The sequence below is a fragment of the Neocloeon triangulifer genome, unplaced genomic scaffold (assembly GCF_031216515.1).
Source record: "Neocloeon triangulifer isolate White Clay Creek 2 clone unplaced genomic scaffold, ASM3121651v1 ptg000001l, whole genome shotgun sequence".
NCBI classification, from domain to species: Eukaryota; Metazoa; Arthropoda; class Insecta; order Ephemeroptera; family Baetidae; genus Neocloeon; species Neocloeon triangulifer.
The window spans coordinates 5,350,883-5,368,504 of record NW_026775544.1 but is presented as its reverse complement, the minus strand read 5'-3'; the positions used below and the strand labels follow the sequence as shown (position 1 = coordinate 5,368,504).

General features: G+C 35.3%; 5 protein-coding genes across 7 annotated transcripts in view; 1 reads left to right on the top strand and 4 right to left on the bottom strand.

Moving 5' to 3' along the window:
- Positions 1-2,569: 2,569 nt before the first annotated feature.
- On the bottom strand, positions 2,570-5,017 carry LOC132194758 (lactosylceramide 4-alpha-galactosyltransferase-like). 2 transcript variants are annotated; one of them, XM_059616254.1, is made up of 3 exons: positions 4,839-5,017; positions 4,588-4,778; positions 2,570-4,274 (listed from the first exon to the last, which is right to left on the bottom strand). In XM_059616254.1, the coding sequence occupies exons 1-3, from the start codon at positions 5,011-5,013 to the stop codon at positions 3,636-3,638; spliced, it is 1,005 nt and encodes a 334-aa protein (XP_059472237.1). In that variant the 5' UTR covers positions 5,014-5,017; the 3' UTR covers positions 2,570-3,635. The 2 variants fall into 2 exon arrangements, with proteins under 2 accessions (XP_059472237.1, XP_059472230.1); XM_059616247.1 differs by having other exon boundaries at positions 4,588-5,017.
- A 268-nt stretch (positions 5,018-5,285) lies between these two features.
- LOC132196057 (lactosylceramide 4-alpha-galactosyltransferase-like) lies at positions 5,286-6,931 on the bottom strand. Its single transcript, XM_059618449.1, has 2 exons — positions 6,439-6,931; positions 5,286-5,991 (listed from the first exon to the last, which is right to left on the bottom strand). The coding sequence occupies exons 1-2, from the start codon at positions 6,856-6,858 to the stop codon at positions 5,350-5,352; spliced, it is 1,062 nt and encodes a 353-aa protein (XP_059474432.1). The 5' UTR covers positions 6,859-6,931; the 3' UTR covers positions 5,286-5,349.
- A 471-nt stretch (positions 6,932-7,402) lies between these two features.
- LOC132195747 (lactosylceramide 4-alpha-galactosyltransferase-like) lies at positions 7,403-9,058 on the bottom strand. Of its 2 annotated transcripts, XM_059617940.1 has the most exons (3): positions 8,872-9,058; positions 8,621-8,811; positions 7,403-8,178 (listed from the first exon to the last, which is right to left on the bottom strand). In XM_059617940.1, exons 1-3 carry the CDS (start codon positions 9,050-9,052, stop codon positions 7,534-7,536), a joined length of 1,017 nt encoding a protein of 338 aa, XP_059473923.1. In that variant the 5' UTR covers positions 9,053-9,058; the 3' UTR covers positions 7,403-7,533. The 2 variants fall into 2 exon arrangements, with proteins under 2 accessions (XP_059473923.1, XP_059473914.1); XM_059617931.1 differs by having other exon boundaries at positions 8,621-9,058.
- Positions 9,059-9,711: 653 nt separating this feature from the next.
- On the bottom strand, positions 9,712-11,298 carry LOC132192908 (lactosylceramide 4-alpha-galactosyltransferase-like). Its single transcript, XM_059613130.1, has 2 exons — positions 10,972-11,298; positions 9,712-10,613 (listed from the first exon to the last, which is right to left on the bottom strand). Exons 1-2 carry the CDS (start codon positions 11,296-11,298, stop codon positions 9,981-9,983), a joined length of 960 nt encoding a protein of 319 aa, XP_059469113.1. The 3' UTR covers positions 9,712-9,980.
- A 1,763-nt stretch (positions 11,299-13,061) lies between these two features.
- The window catches only part of LOC132205844 (uncharacterized), a 148,070-nt gene continuing 143,509 nt past the window's right edge, over positions 13,062-17,622 (top strand). The window contains exon 1 of the mRNA XM_059635173.1: positions 13,062-13,179. The gene's annotated coding sequence lies outside the window, so the exon portion shown is untranslated. The remainder of the gene's footprint in view (positions 13,180-17,622) is intronic.

The following is a 17,622-nucleotide window of genomic DNA, read 5'->3' as shown; positions in this document are numbered from 1 at the left end:
GCTAACTCTTGAAATTAATTTTTGTGTTATTAAAGAAAATGAAAAATTAAATGATATGTCATTAAATTATATGAAATTTTTTTGAAACAATGAACGAAGAAACAAAACAGATGATAAGTTCCCGTGGATGATAAGGAACCAGAAATTAATTAATTCGTTAAAAAAAGCTGAAAAATGAAATCAGCGATCATGATAGATAACGTAGATTATATAGGATACATATCATATAACAAAAAAAAAATAATGTTGAAGGAAAAATTCTCCTGCAGTTTTATCATTTCTTTTAAATGTTCCACAAAGTCTAACAAAGTTGTGTTTGTGAGTTGCTAGGAAAATAATTTTAATGCCGGCGGCGTCTGTCACGTAGTACAAAAGTTTCGTCCAAATTATATTGAGGCTGCATCGTAAAAGTGGGAAAAAGTTGGCCCTCGACCATTTGCGGACGACTTTATGCCCGCCGGCGCGAACTGCACTTTTCTCTTTTTTGTTTCATTGGCTCCATCAGCGGCAAATACGTGTATAGTTCAAATAAGTGTCACATCTGGACGGTCATGCCTCAACCAACGTGACCAGAAAGTGCAACACCAAGTCCTTGCAAAACACGTAACAAAATCAAAACAAAGCGAGAGGCACCTACAGAAATTCACGATTTATAAATTTTTTGCCGAGAGAAGGGTTTTATCTGGAATGGGAATTAATTTCCTGTCATTAATTGTGAGCGATGTTGTTTGCAGGAGCGCTTTCTTTCGCCAAATATTTGTCGGCACCAGCTTTCGCTCGTTTTCTTTCGGCCCCGGAAATTTGTTTCTTTTTCTCGTCGGTTTTTATTGCGAGACATTCTTCAACGTCAGCCGACGGCGTTTCCTCATCGTTATTCTCGTCGAACGGACGCGAGCGACATTTCGTATTATTACTTGAGCGGGCCATCAATTATCGCCCTGCACTGTACCCGGCCCAGAGCGATATATTTCTATTTTATTTAAACTTGTGCGACGCCCACACTAACATTTTCGCACAAAATGGCTCTTCTCTTGCAAATACTTGAACGAAGAGATAGAAATGCAGCACGTATTTCCTAGAAAAGAAATTATAAATTTTCTTGAGTAATAAAAGAATGCCTCTTTATTATTTATCATTTAAAAACCACTTGAATATAGCTCCAAGCCAAAGTTTGTAAATATGCTACCTCAAATTATTACAAAATTTTGTTTTTGCTATTGCACTAAGCGATCACGCCTAATTTCAACTCTATTAAAAAAAAATTACACAAAACCATGTATGAATGCAAAACGTATATATTAAAAATTATTTTTAGTTACAATTAGTCCTAATAGACAAAGGCTACTTTTTAAAATTAATCAATACTTTTCACCCAATTTGGAAGCCACGTGTTTATGTAATCAAACACCTAGGGCCCTCCATTATTTATGTAATTTTTGTTTATCTATGTCTGTATTTGTCCACATTATTTACATCAAAATTATACTTTGATGAATAACACTTTTTGTATCCTTGCAAATCAATATTTGATTAAGATAATTAAAATTCAATCAAAACACGATTTCAGTTTAGATTAAGGATCTAGTGAAATTGAATAAATTCCATTTCCGCTGAGTGTCCGCCAAGATCAATAGCTAGTGACGACGTATATTGGTTTTCCTAATCAATCAAAAGCGAAGAGTTGTCATTTCATCCCCTTCTTGCTCCTCGCACCCCTCCGCTGGACGTGTTTTGCATGAGAGGGTTTGTGTGCTGCATGCTTGTTTTCCCAAACCGACTAACCCTTCCTTCTCTGGAGTTGGAGAGAGAGAGAGAGAGAGAGAGCAGTGACCACTGCAAATCGACGGCTTGTGTGATTAAAGAGGGCGAGGGGTGCTGGCCGCGGAAGTGGAAGGGGTGCGTTATTATTTCTCCGGCCCCGCACTGAGTTTTGTTTTGCCCGAGTTACCTCAATTAACCCCTGCTGCATCTCTCGCCTGCTCGCGGTAGAGTGGTGCACCAATATATATTAAATATTTTTATCCCGGGTATGGCTTTTCGTTCCGGCTGAGTGACGGTTAAGCAATCTGCAAGTGTGCGGATGCGGGAGTAGGATTTGAGTAGAAGTTGGTGCGACCGGCCATAACAAGGGAACGCCACCAATCTTCTGCAACCAAAAATAAGTGTCTAATGGAACGATGTTAAAATTAGATATCCCTATACAAATTTCTTGTCGCTGATAGTTCACGAATTTGAGTTCCTGTAAATCATTTTCTTGTCAAATTAGTGCGCATAGTTGATGTTGCTATCATAATAGTTAAAAAAACCTTAAATGCAATATTTTACATAAAATACACGTCTTATAATCTACTACTACGTATTACGAATTTAAAGTTTGCATGTCATTTTTTTAGTTATTTTATTTATATAAAATTAAACTTCCTTCAACTTTCAAATATTTTTTTTTTAAATTTCACTTAAATTTTAAATAAAATTTTACAATATTTATAGAGATTTTTGCTAAAAAAAAAAAGTTTTAAAGCAATAAATTTTTTTATTTATTTATTAATATTTACCCAAATACATAGATTTGAAATTCTTGTAAAAAAAACTGGTGATGTTCCCTTGTAAGTATAAGCCTGAGGAGGGAGAAAAGAAGAAAAGAGGCTCAGGAGCAAAGGAAAGAGAAAGAGAGTGAGTGGCACCCACTCGAGCCCACAAGCAAAACAACCCACCGACTTGAGCCTCTCTTTCTCTCCGGAGAAACTAATTTGTAATTTGGGGTAGCAGCCGCCGGACAATAATTGCGCTTTGGCATGAAAATGGCCAAACACACTTAGAACAAGCGGCGAGAGCGCATTTGCTGCTGTTTCTCTCTCTCGCAGCTGTAATTGCGGGAAATAAATGAGTATCGGCCTCTTGCACGCAGCGAGCACGGCCAATTTCTCCTTTGAGACGTTCGACGCACCCTAATTGTTCGGTGGCGCCCGTGAATTTAGATCCAATTGAATAATTGATCAGTAGGAAATTTATTTTCGTGAAAAATCTATCCTCTTTGAAATTTCCATCAGTTTCTTTTGTTTGAATTAGGTAAAAATGGAAAAACTTACGTTCATTGGACAGTAGGGGATGATGTTTTTGTAATTTCTAATCAGTTTTTGTAACCAAACCAATTTTCAAGGTTTGCATGCATAACAAATAAAAAATGTTTTGTTCAAACCTTATTTCAAAAATTTTTTATCTTATCTTCTCTTTGCATAAAAATCATATTATAATTTATAAAAGAGAAGAAAGGGCAGATGTTTTCTAAAACGCCAGACACCAAAAGAGGCTTGGTCTCCGCGGCTAACCCACACTACTAAAATACGTTCACAAACACTTAAAAATAATTTTATGTACAATTCATTTTACAAATATAAATTTGGAATTTTATTGTTTTTCAATAATATTTTAAATATTACCGCATAATTATTTATTCCTCATTCATCGATTTTGTGTGTGCAGTACATTTACCAAATAGAATATGCCGATATTTAATACTTTGTTTTTACACTTAGTTAGTGAAGCTAGAATTAAAAAATTATTTTATCCAACATGCTGTTATATTAATCCATTATGAAGTACATGAAATTTAAACCATAGAAATGTTGGAAACTTCAAAATGAGCCCAAACTTTTGCTTGATTCAAACGACCTGGGACAATGGTTTTTGGCAAAAATTGCGACTGGAGACGTGGAATTAATAAATATAGTCTTATGCGCACTCTGATAGCTCGAAACATGAACTCCGTAACTGATTTTGAGAAAATCCTCAGCAAGTTGCGTTTTGTTTTCGTCAAATAAATCTGGATAAGTAATCCAGTTGCCAAGTGGAGAAAACAAAGTAGAGTTTAAAATGAAGACGTCGTCCAGTTTTCCTTTGGCCAAGGATGCTTCTACAGAGGTGTTGAACTTCCAGATAAAAGCCGCCCCCACCGCGTTTGGTACAGAAGCGTAATACTGCGGTACATACTCAAATTTTACTTGTTCGATCATCTTTTTTAACACTGGACTGGCCTGTTCGAAACCAAAAAAGTACGAGCCGATGGAGTTATTTGTGCGAGTGAGTAGGAAATTGCCTAATTTCAGAATGTCCGTTAAGTCGCGGTAAACGATGACGTCCAGGTCCATGTAGAATCCTCCAAACTTCCACACCATACTTAGCCGTAGGAAGTCGCTAAGATGGTTTGCTCTGAACAGTGATTCTTCCAACATGGATTTGGTTGTGGTGCCGAATGGTGTCAATTTGGTCAAGAACTGGAAATTTAATTTCAAAATTATTATGATAAGATATCCTGATTGCATATTATAATGCATATATTGATTTCAATTTATGTCATTGGAAATAATCTAATGGAATAACAGTAAAGAAAATAAATGAATACATTTTGCCATTATGCAATTCAATTTCTCTTTATCCCCTATAAAAGGCCATTTTATTTTGAAAATTGTTTTTATTCAATTAAATAAATAATTCTTGAAATAATGAACTTTTAAATATTCTCTTTCAATATAAGCAATATAATTCCATATATTTAAAAATGTAAAACTTTAGTAAATGCTTTCTTACGTGGGACGCACTGATGGTGAAAACCTTGATAATATTTCCGTGCGCCTTTAGTAGTTCATACAGTGCCACGTTCTCCTTTAATTTTATGAAACGCACAGGGTGAACGTAAAGCAGGACCAATGTGTAACCCTTTGAGTGTTTGGCCACCGATTCAATGGTGCACGCCTGCCGAGGGCTCAATTTGGCCAAACCTGAAGATTCGATGAAAAAGATAACTTTCGAAGAGCCGAAAATAGACTTCGTGTCATCACTGTCGACGATTGGCGTCAAATCCTGCAACTGAAGCATTGTTGATTCGGTCATGTTTGTTAGGCCTGAATTTTGGTGTGTTTTTTTCGTCGGATTTTCATGAACTACAATTAGTATGGCCAAAACAGCAAAAGGAAGAATGTATTTTATGTCCGACGACCGACACGGCAGTCGCATCGTGTTGGACTGCTCACTCGAAACTCGTAATCAGCAAGTAAAGTGCAACGAAAATGTTGATTATACATGGTTGGCCACCTTGCCAGTTCTTTCTTATCAAACTCGGTCTCTGCTTCGTGAGGCAAATTTTCTATTAGTGGTCAGAAGGAGTCATTAAAAAAAATCATCGGAATTTATGTATTTTTATTTTATTTATTTAATTCTTTTTTTTTAATAAAAAAGGAAAAGGATCATTTTTTTATATAGATATAAACATCAAAGTAAGTGTCACATTCAAAATGTTAATGGTCTGATTTTCATCAAAGTCAATTAATTATTATCAATTATATTGAAATTTTATTTGAATGAGCCAAAACTTCTGCTTGATTCAAACGACCTGGGACAATGATCTTTGGCCAGTTTTGCAATTGGTGAAGTTGAATTTAAATATACTATCTTATGCGCGCTCTGATAACTCCAAACATGAACTCCATAACTAATTTTGAGAAAATCCTCAGCAAGTTGCGTTTTGTTTTCGTTAAATAAATCTGGATAAGTAACCCAGTCACCGAGTGGAGAAAACAAAGTAGAGTTTAAAATGAGGACGTCGCCCAGTTTTCCTTTTGCCCCCGCTGCTTCGACAGAGGTGTTGAACTTCCAGACAAAAGCCGATCCCATCGAGTTTGGCACAGAAGCATAAAACTGCGGCACATACTCAAAAATCACTTGTTCTATTATCTTTTTTAACACGGGACTGGATTGTTTGAAACCAAAAAAGTACGATCCGAGTGTGTTATTTGTGCGAGTGAGGAGGAAATTGTCTAATTTAAGAATGTCCGTCAAGTCGCGATACACGATGACATCCAGATCCATGTAGAAGCCGCCAAACATCCACACCAGACTTAGACGCAGGAAGTCGCTAAGATGGTTTGGTCTGAAAGGTGACTTTTCCAGCATGGCTTTTGCAGTGGTACCAAACGGAGTCAATTTGGTCAAAAACTGTAATTGAAAAAAATAATTAGAGGCAATTAAATTAACATATAAAAGTTTGTTACTTATAATATAAAATTTTTATTTGAAGTATTGCAAATGATTTTAATGAAATTTATGTACATAAAATGGCTATTAATTTTTTTTATTGTGTCATCTCGATTAAAAAAATAATGTGGAAAGTATGTCGCAGATATTGCTGATTTGGAATACAAAAATTGCTGTTTAGAGGCTTCTTTGAGCAGCAACTTTTGAATTTTTTATTTTTAGTTATTAATTTCATATTTTTTTTACGAGGAAATGTAACCTTTTTGTTCAATTGTTGTTTCTCATTCAATTTCCTCATTAAAAAAACTTATATTCTATTCTGCAATTTTTTTGTGTGTTTTTTCAGACAAACTTATTTAATTTAATTAATTACTTTTGAGAAGAAATAATGATAGAAAAAAGTCTTACGTGAGAGGCGCTGATAGTGAAAACCTTGACGATATTTCCGTGCGCCTTTAGCAGTTCGTACAGTGCCACGTTCTCCTTCAACTTTATGAAACGCACCGGGTGAACGTAAAGCAGGACCAGCGTGTAACCCGGTGAGTGTCTGGCCACCGATTCAATGGTGCACGCCTGTCGAGGGCTCAATTTGGCCAAACCTGAAGATTCGACGAAAAAGATAACTTTCGACGAGCCAAAAACTGATTTAGCGTCGCCACTGTCAACGATCGGCGTCAAATCCTGCAGCGTGAGCATCGTCGATTCAGTCATTCTGGCAAGGGCTGCGTTAAGGGGTGCACTTTGCTGCTCCCAGTGTTCGGCAACCATAACTATTGTGGCAACAATGACGAGAAAAATGAAAAAGAATATTAAGTCCGGCAGTCTCATTGTGCCGGACTGCTTGCTCACGACTCACAATCGTAGTGATTGTTGGCCACCTTGCCACTTTTTTATCAGCTCTGTGAGTTCTGCGGCACTGTTGGCCAACAAGTTTTCCCTATTGGCAAATTTTTTTATGAATTTTTGCATGTTTTTTTTTTATCAGTGGGGTATCATGATTAATTACTGTCAGACGTGGCCGCTTGTGAAGAAAAACGTCAAAACAGAAGAGGGACTAATTTTTTTACGGAAAAAAGTGTCATGACCAAATTATATTATTTAATGATCAATCCACAATTTCAAACACAAAAATCAGCTGAAGAAATATTTTGATGATAATTTAATATTTTATTATTGAAAATCAATGAAATTAATAAAAATGGTTTGAAAATCAATACAAAAATAATCGGTTATTACTAATAAAAATACAATGCTTCTTTATTTCCAAAACTTGAAATGAATTAAAAATTAATAAATTTAAATTTCCATCTACAATGGCAATGGGAGTGTATTTTAAAAAGAAAGAAAATATAACATTCACAATCAGTCCATTTTATTTTTGATTTTTGAAAGATTCAATATATTTTTTAATAAATCATTACATAAAACAAATGCACTTCAAAAGAGTAATGATCATGTGCTTTTCATCAAAGTCAAGCAATGAGTAATAATTTAATTTAAATTTTATTTAAATGAGCCAAAAATTCTGCTTGTTTCAAACGACCTGGGACAATGGTCTTTGGCCAGTTTGGCAATTGGTGAGGTTGAATTTAAATATACCGTCTTTCGCCCGCTCTGATAGCTCCAAATATGTACTCCATAACTAATTTTAGGAAAATCCTCTGCGAGATGCGTTTTATTTTCGTTAAATAAATCTGGGTAAGTAACCCAGTCACCTAGTGGAGAAAACAACGTTGAGTTTAAAATGAGAACATCGTCCAGTTTTCCTTTTTTAGCCAGAACTGCTCCAACGGAGGTGTTGTATTTCCCGATAAAAGCTCCACCCATCGAGTTTGGCACAACAGCGTAATACTGCGGCACATAATCTGATATCACCTGGTCTATCAACTTCTTGATCATTGGATTGCCGCGTTGGAAACCAAAAAAGTATGAGCCGATCGTTTCGTTTGTGCGAGTTAGGAGAAAATTGTCTAATTTCAGAAGGTCCGTCAAGTCGCGGTACACGAGGACGTCCAGGTCCATGTAGAAGCCACCAAACTTCAAAACCAGACTAAGTCGTAGGAAGTCGCTAAGATGATTTGCTCTGAATGGAGACACTTCCAACATTGCTTTCGCAGTGGTACCAAACGGTGTCAACTTGGTCAAAAACTGTAATCGACAAAAGACAAAACAATATTAATCAAAAGTTGAAAAAAATATTGTACGATTTAATAAAAATTAAAGCATAAAAAATCACAAATTTTGCTTTAATTAAAATTACTACTCAAATTTTTTTAAGACTTCTGTTAATCAGCAACATTTTTATTTTTACACGTTTTTAATATTGTATTTCATAATTTCAAAGTAAAAATTAAATTTTACATTTCCTGATAAGTCTGATTTCATAATGATTGTGTTTAAATGTGTTTTTTTTTCTTCTTTTTTTTTAAATCGAGTAATATTTTTAATTTATAAAACGTGATCACCTTGAAACCATAATCACAGCATATTATACTTTTGGGTATACTTAATCAGTAATCATAAATCGTCACTACGAAAAACTTTTCAATCGTTAACTTTTGGGTATAATTATTATATAATAAATTCTTACATGAGGGGCGTTGATGGTGAAAACCTTGATGATATTTCCGTGCGCCTTTAGTAGTTCGTACAGTGCCACGTTCTCCCTCAGCTTTATTAAACGCACCGGGTGAACGTAAAGCAGGACCAGCGTGTAACCCTTTGAGTGTCTGGCCACCGATTCAATGGTGCACGCCTGTCGAGGGCTCAATTTGGCCAAACCTGAAGATTCGACAAAAAAGATGACTTTCGACGAGCCGAAAATAGACTCGGTGTCGTCACTGTCGACGATTGGCGTCAAATCCTGCAGCGTGAGCATCGTAGATTCGGTCATGTTGACGAGGGCTGCGTTAAGGGGTGCCTTTCGCCGCTGCCATTGTTCTTGCACCAGAATAAATGTGGCAACAATCACGAGAGGAATCAAAAAGGATAATACGTCCAACAGCCGACACGGAAGTCTCATCGTGCAGGACTGCTCGCCCACGACTCACAATCAGCAATTTTATTGTTGTCCACCTTGCCACTTTTTAATCAGCTGCGTGGTGCGACGAGTTTCCGTATTGGCCTGCAATATTTATACCAAAATTTTTTACATTTTTATTAAGCATTCAGAAGAGTTGAATAAAATACACAATAAATAAAAAACAAACCAAAAATGAAGATTTAATTCAATTTTATTTTATATTTTGCTAACTTATTTAATGAATTTGAAGGAAATAAATTATTTGATAATTTATAATTATGCACACATGTATGCAGACAAGTTAAATTTTTTGAAAATAATGTTCTAATAAATGCTGCAGCTGCATGATTTTACAAAAACACACGTGATGTCTTTAAATACAATAATTACATTTTATTTTATTCAACTGATCAGAAAATACTGTGCCTGTTTCATAAAAAAGCAAAATTATTTTTTATGCACAATTTTTAAACCAGAATCAGTAAGTAACATTTTTTTTTTACTTTTTTTTTATGGCAGAAAAATTATTATTAGTCGGAAAATCAGTGTGCCAAAATTATCAATTAATGAAAAAAATCTCAATGATATAAAAAAAAAATCAAATTTCATTCAATCAATATTAGACACAGGCCTTAATTGTGTGTATGCATTGTATTTTTTTTAGCGTCACCGAACTTCAACGTTTATTTAGTCTGGTTTTTAATTACAAATCAAAGAGACCTGAAATTTTAATTTTCCTGTTACCTATTAACATTGATTCCATATTAATATCAATAAAATCAACAAATTTTACTCTTAAAAAAAAAAATCAAGAAACACACAGAATTAACTATCCTCCTACTAAGCATTTTTAGTTTTACAATTTTCCTTAACTAAAATCAGTCACTCTTGCATTTTTAACGCCATAAATTAAAAACATGAACCAAAATTAAAAGAAATCGCTTTCGTGACCAAAATAGGCCCTAGGACAGTGATCCCTGGCAAGGACGGAGTAGGGAGAAGAGGAGTTGATCATGATCCTGGTTTCGCCGCTCTTATAGTTCCACACGTGAATGCCCAAACTGGAGCCCATGATCTTTTGAATCATTTGCTGGTTGTTGTCGCGGAAAAGGTCGACAAACTCATCAAGAGAAATCGGTGAAAACACGGTTGAGTTGACGACGAGCACATCGTCGACTTTTCCGCGGTGAATCGCCTCCTTGACGGTAACCTTGAAGTGTCTGGAAATGGCCGAGCCCATCGCGTTCGGCACCGTTGCATAGTAATGGGGCAGGTACTCATCTCGGGCCGTCTCCATCATTTTCTGCAGCATCGGGTGGTTCTTGCGGAAGCCGAAGAAGTACGGCGCGATCGAGTCGTCAACTTGACTCAACAGGAAATTCTCCACAGAAAGTAATTTGTCCAGATTTTTGAAAATCACCAGGTCGGTGTCCATGTAGAAACCGCCGAATTTCCAAATCAGGATGAGCCGCAGAATATCACTCACGTGGTGAGTTTTGTACGGAGTCACATGAAAAATTTTTTGCGCCGTTGTTTTGAAAATCCCCGACTTTTCCACGATCTGAAAATTTGAATTTAATTAATTCATACAAAGCAGCGATCAATAAATTAAAAAGTTGTATTAGAAAAAGTATGAATGCATTTCCTGAATTCAAATAAATTAAATTATTAATATATCTTGTAAAAAAGGTGAATTTTTTGTTTCTCATTGTCAGAAGCAGAAACATGCATGTTTATATTCTTTTTTGTATAAGAAAAGAGAGGATGGAGCTGAAAATTTTCAGAAAGTTGAAATTTCAAAATTATAATAAATTTAATTTGGAACTTTCATTTTAATGGATCTCTGCATACCGGCAGTCAATGCAATGCTCATTACTGGCAATGTATAATATGCAAAAAATATTAATTTATATACTTACATACGTCGCATTGACTGTGGCAAGAACAACACGGCCGTTTGCGTTTCTCAACACCTTGAACAGCGAGCTTTGTCCGGCGAGGTTGACCACCTTGACAGGGTCGACGTAGAGCACTACAATTTTGACCTCGGGGTTGTTCTCCTGCAGCGATTCGATGGTGCACAACTGCCTCGTACTGAGGACTCCAGTCCCGGACGACTCGATGAAAAACACCACCTTGTTCTCCCTGCCGAAAATCAACGAACTGGAATAGCTGTCGTCCGCCAGCATCGGAGTCAGGTCCTTCAGTTTGATGACGTCCTTGACCTTAAGACCCGAGTAGTCCATGTTGAGCGAATCTCTGACCGGACGAATTCGCAGGGCAAAGAAAATTCCCGAGAGGACGCTTAGTGCGATGTAAACAATTGTTCTGGGCTGCACTTTTCTGAAAAAGATTGTACGCATTTTCATAGTTCTGTGCAACGTGGTATAAAAAAATAAAATGTGTTGGCGACTGTGAAGGGTAGCCCTGTGTGTGGTCGCAGCGCCAGGTTCTGCTTTTTATCAGGGCACGATAATAAAATCGTTTCCTGTTTTTTAAAAAGGTTGTTTAACTGCCTCTTGGAAGGAAGTAATTTACTTAGAAATGATGACATGTGATGTATGAGGGTTGAATCACAAAAATTGGGAGTGAAAATAAATAGTAATAATAATTATAATCATAATTGATGCTTACGATTGACAGGATGTTGATTCATAGAAAAAAATCATTTTCCTATATCGCTGAACGTTTTGAAGCTGATGTTAAAAAAACTTTCAAATTAAATATCATATTTTATTTTTTATTAGGTGATTTGCTTTTTGTATCGCTTTTAGTAAAATAAATTTTCTATATATTATGTACATAGATAATATATAGCCTACCAATAATATTATTTGACTAGAAATCGTAATGATATTAACAAAAAAATTATATTTCACCCGGTGACACAAAATGAAATCGCTTTAAAAAAGGGTGTATAGACGAAGTATTTTTATTTTCATAGAAAGAAAATTTAAAAATTAATATAGTTTCCGGCTAAACTGAAACCTGAATAAACTGTTTAAGTTATATGATTTAATTTTTCTGAAATTTTACGATATATTTTTTTATCAACAAAATTTAAATTTTTTATAGATTAGAATTATGATATATAAGCTTTTAAAACTTTGAGATGAGGAAGTGATTAGAATGATATTTACTAGAAAAAGACTCTAATTATTATTTAAAAAAAAAATAATTATATTTAAAAACTAAAAATAATGCAGGGCTAAAATTAGTTATTCAATAATTTTTACTTTTCATTTTTCCCTAATAAAAATGTCAACATGAATTTGTTGATTTTTTCATTTTGAATAGATACAATTCACAAACTAAATCTATTAAATTTAAAGTTAATATGAAGAAAAACTAAAACATTACGGAAACAACTTTTTATGCATTGTTACATCACTCGCAAGCGAAATTTGAAATTTGAATTTCGCATGAGCAAAAGAACAAAATTCGTAATGTGGGAAAAGCACGGGGCGCTTGCGTTGGCGCGCCTTCCGAGCCGAGCCGAGGAGGGGCGGGGATGGGCGAGCGACTCCCCGCCCGTGCATCGGCCTAGACTTTCGCAAAAATTTTTCGATATCGATATATCGATATGATATATCGGTTATTTCATATCGATTCCGATATATATCGGTTTTAACGGAAAAACCGGTAAAAATATCGCGATATATCGGTTTTTTTCATATCGATATGAGATATCGATATATTTTGCGAGAGTCTACATCGGCCGCTTTTGTCAGTGGCTGAGCCGGTTTCGTCGCGACCACAACGTGTGCTCGCGTCTCTCGCGTTCGCTGCTGATTCTCTGTCTGCAAACCACCGCTGTCCGAATCCTCCTAGTCCCGGTCTGTTTTCGGCGCGTCGTCGACTTTCAGAGCTATTGTTTCGGTGCCGAACTTGGCTCGACCTGCGCCTCTTCGCCGTGGAATTTCCGTGCATGGTGAGTTCAAGTTTTTCTCCATTACTGGTTTATAAACTCACCCTCTCCCCCAAAACCTACCTGTGCGAAGAAGACAGATCGTGGTCTGTTCCTTTGTGCTCAAAACGGGAGGGAGAGAAAATATCACCTGCTGAAGGTTGCCACGTTTCTGGAACAAAAGAGTAAAAACTCCAAAATTTGGGAAAAATCGAAACAGGTTTGAAAAATTATTATAATTTTTTTAAACAATGTCAATTTATTCACTTAATTCATCTGACATAAGTTGATATGTTAACTTTCATCTATTTTTTATTTAGATTACAGTAAAATCTTGTTTGGAAAAAAATGATTTTTTTTTGCATAGCGGAAAATCATTTTTTTTCCTCGTTCCCGCCACTTTTCCCGCAGATAGGGCACACGCTGTCCGCGCTTATCAGGAATTCGCGTTGGACCGGCACTTTTGTTGATGCTCGATGTGTGTTGGTGCGTGAAAATTACATTAAAAAAGCGGCCCAACGAACGCCAAAAACGCTCAAAAACGAGCGAAAATGTGGTTGGCGCATGAGGTCGATAAACACGCACAGCCTCAAAGTTTCATCTCCAGCGGAGAAATTTCTATAATCAGATAGGAAGAAAGCGAATAATTAATTATATTCACAACATGTACCAAATTGAGTGTAATGATTCACTCTGCGTGGAAAATATTTAGCACAATCTTTGTAATAAAAAAATTAAATAGAGAACATTTTTTGTTATAAATGCAAGTTTATATTTTTCTTTTGTTTGTTTACTATTTTGATTACTTCGTATGTTTTTGCAAGCTAAGTAATTATTTGAAAAAGTTTATATCGTTTATATATTCCTTTTAAAGTGAAGTGCACTGAAAGTAGAAGAAATTATAAAAATAATAACAATACTCGGTGATTTGAATTCAACGTCGGCTTTTCATCAATGGGTTTTATTGTTCAAGAAAAATCATCAAATCAAGATTATCGTGTAATTCTACCACAGTAATAATAAATTACGATTGGAAATTTTAAGAAAAAAATCCCTGCAATTGAAATAAGATTGCATGAGCTTATTTTTGCTGTTGAAAATACGCTCATTGTCAGTCCAGACTAATTAATGAGGCACGCTCTACCATGCATGGCACTTACTGGATGTAATTATGTTGTACTACTTTCCACCCTGTTTTTGAAGAGTACATACAATAAAGTGTCAATGGAAGAGCTTGCATCACTCAAACAACCAAAAATTTACCTACTTTATTTTAAAATTAATTTAAAACAATACAAAAAAATATGTCAAGTGGCTGCATTTTGTTTTGCATTCAAAGCTACTTAATTTGCATATTATTCAACTTTAATGAGATATGCATTCTCTGAGTTTATTATTAGTTTTCATTATAAAATCCGCAGACAGTTGTGGTTAGTAAATGCAAAAAGAAAGAAAGAAAAAAAGTTTCGAATACCGTGCTTATGAAAAGCGATGAGCAAATGTCTCCACTATAATTTCGTTCAATAATATGATGATTATTGAAAGCTCAGTCAAGTTGCTATGTGAATTTATTTCAAAGATTATATTACATCATACGCAAAATTACTGCAAAATTAAATTGGCCTGAAAGAGAGAGAGAAATTTGGTTATCAAACAATCGAAAATTTAAAAAAAAATAATAATTAATTAACTAATTAAAAAAATTGAGATAAAATATATTGAAACAAATAAATGTGCTAGAAATTCCAGAAGGGATGAAAACCTATGGATGATTTGCTCGAAAATCAAAACTAATTTTTCATAAATCCATTTTATTATTTTTTCGGCAGATATTTTTGGCATGAAAAATTGCTTTGATGCAAAAATTCTGAAGATTATTTTAATGATTTTTGCTATCAGGACTAACTTACATTGGTGCTAAAAGGTGAACCTTTGAGACGAACCCCTGGTATGAAGGTTCAAAGCTTAGGGGTGCGAATTTTTTGTTCACTTTAATTCTACGTTGATCCTGACATTATTTGGCCTTCATTAATATTCAATATCAGTACAAATGTAAAAACTTGTCTTTTCAAATGTAATTGAAAGGGAATTGAAAAAAAATTAAAACAGCATTGACCGCGATGCATTTTCAATTCAGTAATTTTCTGCTTGAATTACGCCGCAGTTGAAGTTATTTGCTCTAATTGCGAGCCGATTTGCTGGCTTTGCTGTTTGTTATGTATTATTATTATGGGGCGCCGTGCGTATGTACGAGGAGGTAGCAGGTGAGCCGCGCACGATGATTCGCGAAAACGAGAATACCTTGATGCGGAGTTGGTTGGTGCTCGCGCGACTGGCCTTGAACGTTTATTAAAACCTGTCTGCCTACCTGTGCACCTGAGCCATTGTGTACAACAACGACGGCCGATTGTGCTGGTTTCTCTTCTCACACCGACTGAGTGAGTGTGTTTGTAAATAAAATAAGAGCCTATGAGAAGAAACAGACAAGGGAGAACACACACGCTCATAAACCTTTTCTCAAATTATACTTCTTGTCGGGCCGACGGGACTTTTTATTTGATTTATCGCGGCTTGATGCTTGTTTTACTAATTTTCGCTCCAAAGGAAAGTGAAATAAAAAACATCCCAGAAAGAGAGAAATCTGGCCGATAGAATTCACCATTTTATTGTTCTATTGTAAAACTTTTACGACTCAGAAGAGCAGCAAAAAAATCTTATAAATGAAAGGCACTGTTAATAAAAGGATAATTTGATTCTAAATGCACATATTGGTCTCGGGGTACGATTTTTTTTAAAAACGCAGCAAGTCGTGTAATTATTAGAAAAAATCGAAAGATTACCAATTCCTTACCAAGTATATTTTATTATTATTTTTAGAACTCAATATTCAGTAAAATATGATTTAAAACTAATTTTGTGCTTTTTTATGTGAATCAATGGTATCGGAAAACATTATTTTGTGAGTATAAGAAACCCTTTATGTACAAACTTAAGCATATTTGTTATTAATTTGATCTGGACTAATTTCATACAAAACAGTGCGATCGAAGTGAAATAATATATATTCATTAAGTTTAAGAGTTAAGTGGATTTTGTACTGTTCATTAATCACTGCTGCGTTGGATGGGGTCTTTTTGATCTCAAAAGTTTTCTTGCTATAGTTGTGGTGCTGTTTTGTCCAACAATTCCTTTTTTTTTCAAATAAAATGTTTTCATCAATTGAAACAATGTGGTGTAACAATTTTGCTAAATAAACATCAATAATTACTTCAGTTCATTATAACTGTGACTGGAAATGTCTTGGAATTGGAAAAAAAAACGAGTGTGCATTTTTTAACCTAGATTTACTTTTAAGTAAGGTCATTTATACAAAAAATAAGACAAGTATAAAAGTCGCTTTTCAAACAACTCTCCACTTGCACTGCTGTGTGTGTTGTGTTTATGCAATTGTTTATTTTAACATTCCGCCATACTTTTCCAACTCTCAAACGTTCTCTCTCGCTCCATTCTTCCATTGAACTCATTTCGTCGCCAGCGAGCACTCTTGTCGCCTCTGCCAAGCAAAAAGAACGCGTTTGAAGTGCCGCATAATTGTTTTCCTCCGCCAACGAGTTGTGTGTATATATTCACCAACATATTCATATTTTTCGGCACTACACTTTTTTATGAAAGAAAGTTAAAAGCAGAGTGCGGGGATAATCGCGCGAGGGCGAATGAATATTCAAGAAACAACTCAGCACCCTTTTTAACCTTTACACTTTTGAAAAAGGAAAATCGTCGCCAAACAGAGAGGATTTTTATTGTTCTGCCGAGTTAAATTCGGCGTGCATGATGAAGGGTTGGACGCGCGGCGAGGGTTGGATGCGGGCGTGCAGTGTGTCTTTGTGCGCGCCGTATCAAACATCTCTTTGTCAAACTAAACTTCGCAAAGAGACTTTGGGTTCAACGAGAGCTAAATGAGCACTCGATCTTCTCGCGCGCGCGGCAAACCCGGAGGCAGCAGTTTGACGAAATGAAATATCATCCGCCGCTTCCGCTGTCAGCAAAAGTTTTCGCCAGAGAGAGCGACGTGCACGTTTGCAAATCTGGCTTATGCCGAAGAGGTTTCGCGGCTTGTTCCACCCAGGCAAGACTTCCCTCTTAACCGTTCAAGCAAAAACTGATACGAATGAGCTGCACAGAAAATGAAACTTTTCAACCTCAAATTCCGGCATTAAATTTTGCGTTGAAACTTGCATTTTTTACAAATGATTGGAAATATTGATTAAGGATCATAACAATTTCATGTTTAATTAAAAAAAATTTAAGACGGAATTGAGCATAATTTTTGCTTTATTAATTAAAAACATTCTAAAAAATACATGCAAAAATTCAAATAAGTTTCAACTGATTTCCTAGGGCATAAATTAAATTTGATCTTCAAAACTATTGCATAGAATATTTTATTTTAATTGATTGCCTCAGTTGGAAACTGCAAAAGAAAACTCTGTGAAACAAATTGCCAATCTTAAATATTTTAGAAGTATTCCTGTATTTTCTTTCATCATTTATCTGAATGTTGAGAAATGAAATTATTTTATTATTTAAAAAAAAAAAAATGAGGAATTCTTTCTTTGAAGACTTTATTCTCTCCTATTTTTTTTCAACCCACAATTGCGAGTTA

Excerpts from the sequence above, each read along its gene's own strand:
- LOC132194758 (XM_059616247.1), bottom strand. The coding sequence starts at position 5,013 with ATGCGACTGCCGTGTCGGTCGTCGGACATAAAATACATTCTTCCTTTT. Across the intron at positions 4,275-4,587 it reads TCACCATCAGTGCGTCCCAC|TTCTTGACCAAATTGACACC; the intron begins GTAAGAAAGCAT and ends TTAAATTTCCAG.
- LOC132192908 (XM_059613130.1), bottom strand. The coding sequence starts at position 11,298 with ATGGACTACTCGGGTCTTAAGGTCAAGGACGTCATCAAACTGAAGGAC. Across the intron at positions 10,614-10,971 it reads CCACAGTCAATGCGACGTAT|ATCGTGGAAAAGTCGGGGAT; the intron begins GTAAGTATATAA and ends TCAAATTTTCAG.
- LOC132196057 (XM_059618449.1), bottom strand. The coding sequence starts at position 6,858 with ATGAGACTGCCGGACTTAATATTCTTTTTCATTTTTCTCGTCATTGTT. Across the intron at positions 5,992-6,438 it reads TCACTATCAGCGCCTCTCAC|TTTTTGACCAAATTGACTCC; the intron begins GTAAGACTTTTT and ends TTTCAATTACAG.
- LOC132195747 (XM_059617931.1), bottom strand. The coding sequence starts at position 9,052 with ATGAGACTTCCGTGTCGGCTGTTGGACGTATTATCCTTTTTGATTCCT. Across the intron at positions 8,179-8,620 it reads TCACCATCAACGCCCCTCAT|TTTTTGACCAAGTTGACACC; the intron begins GTAAGAATTTAT and ends TGTCGATTACAG.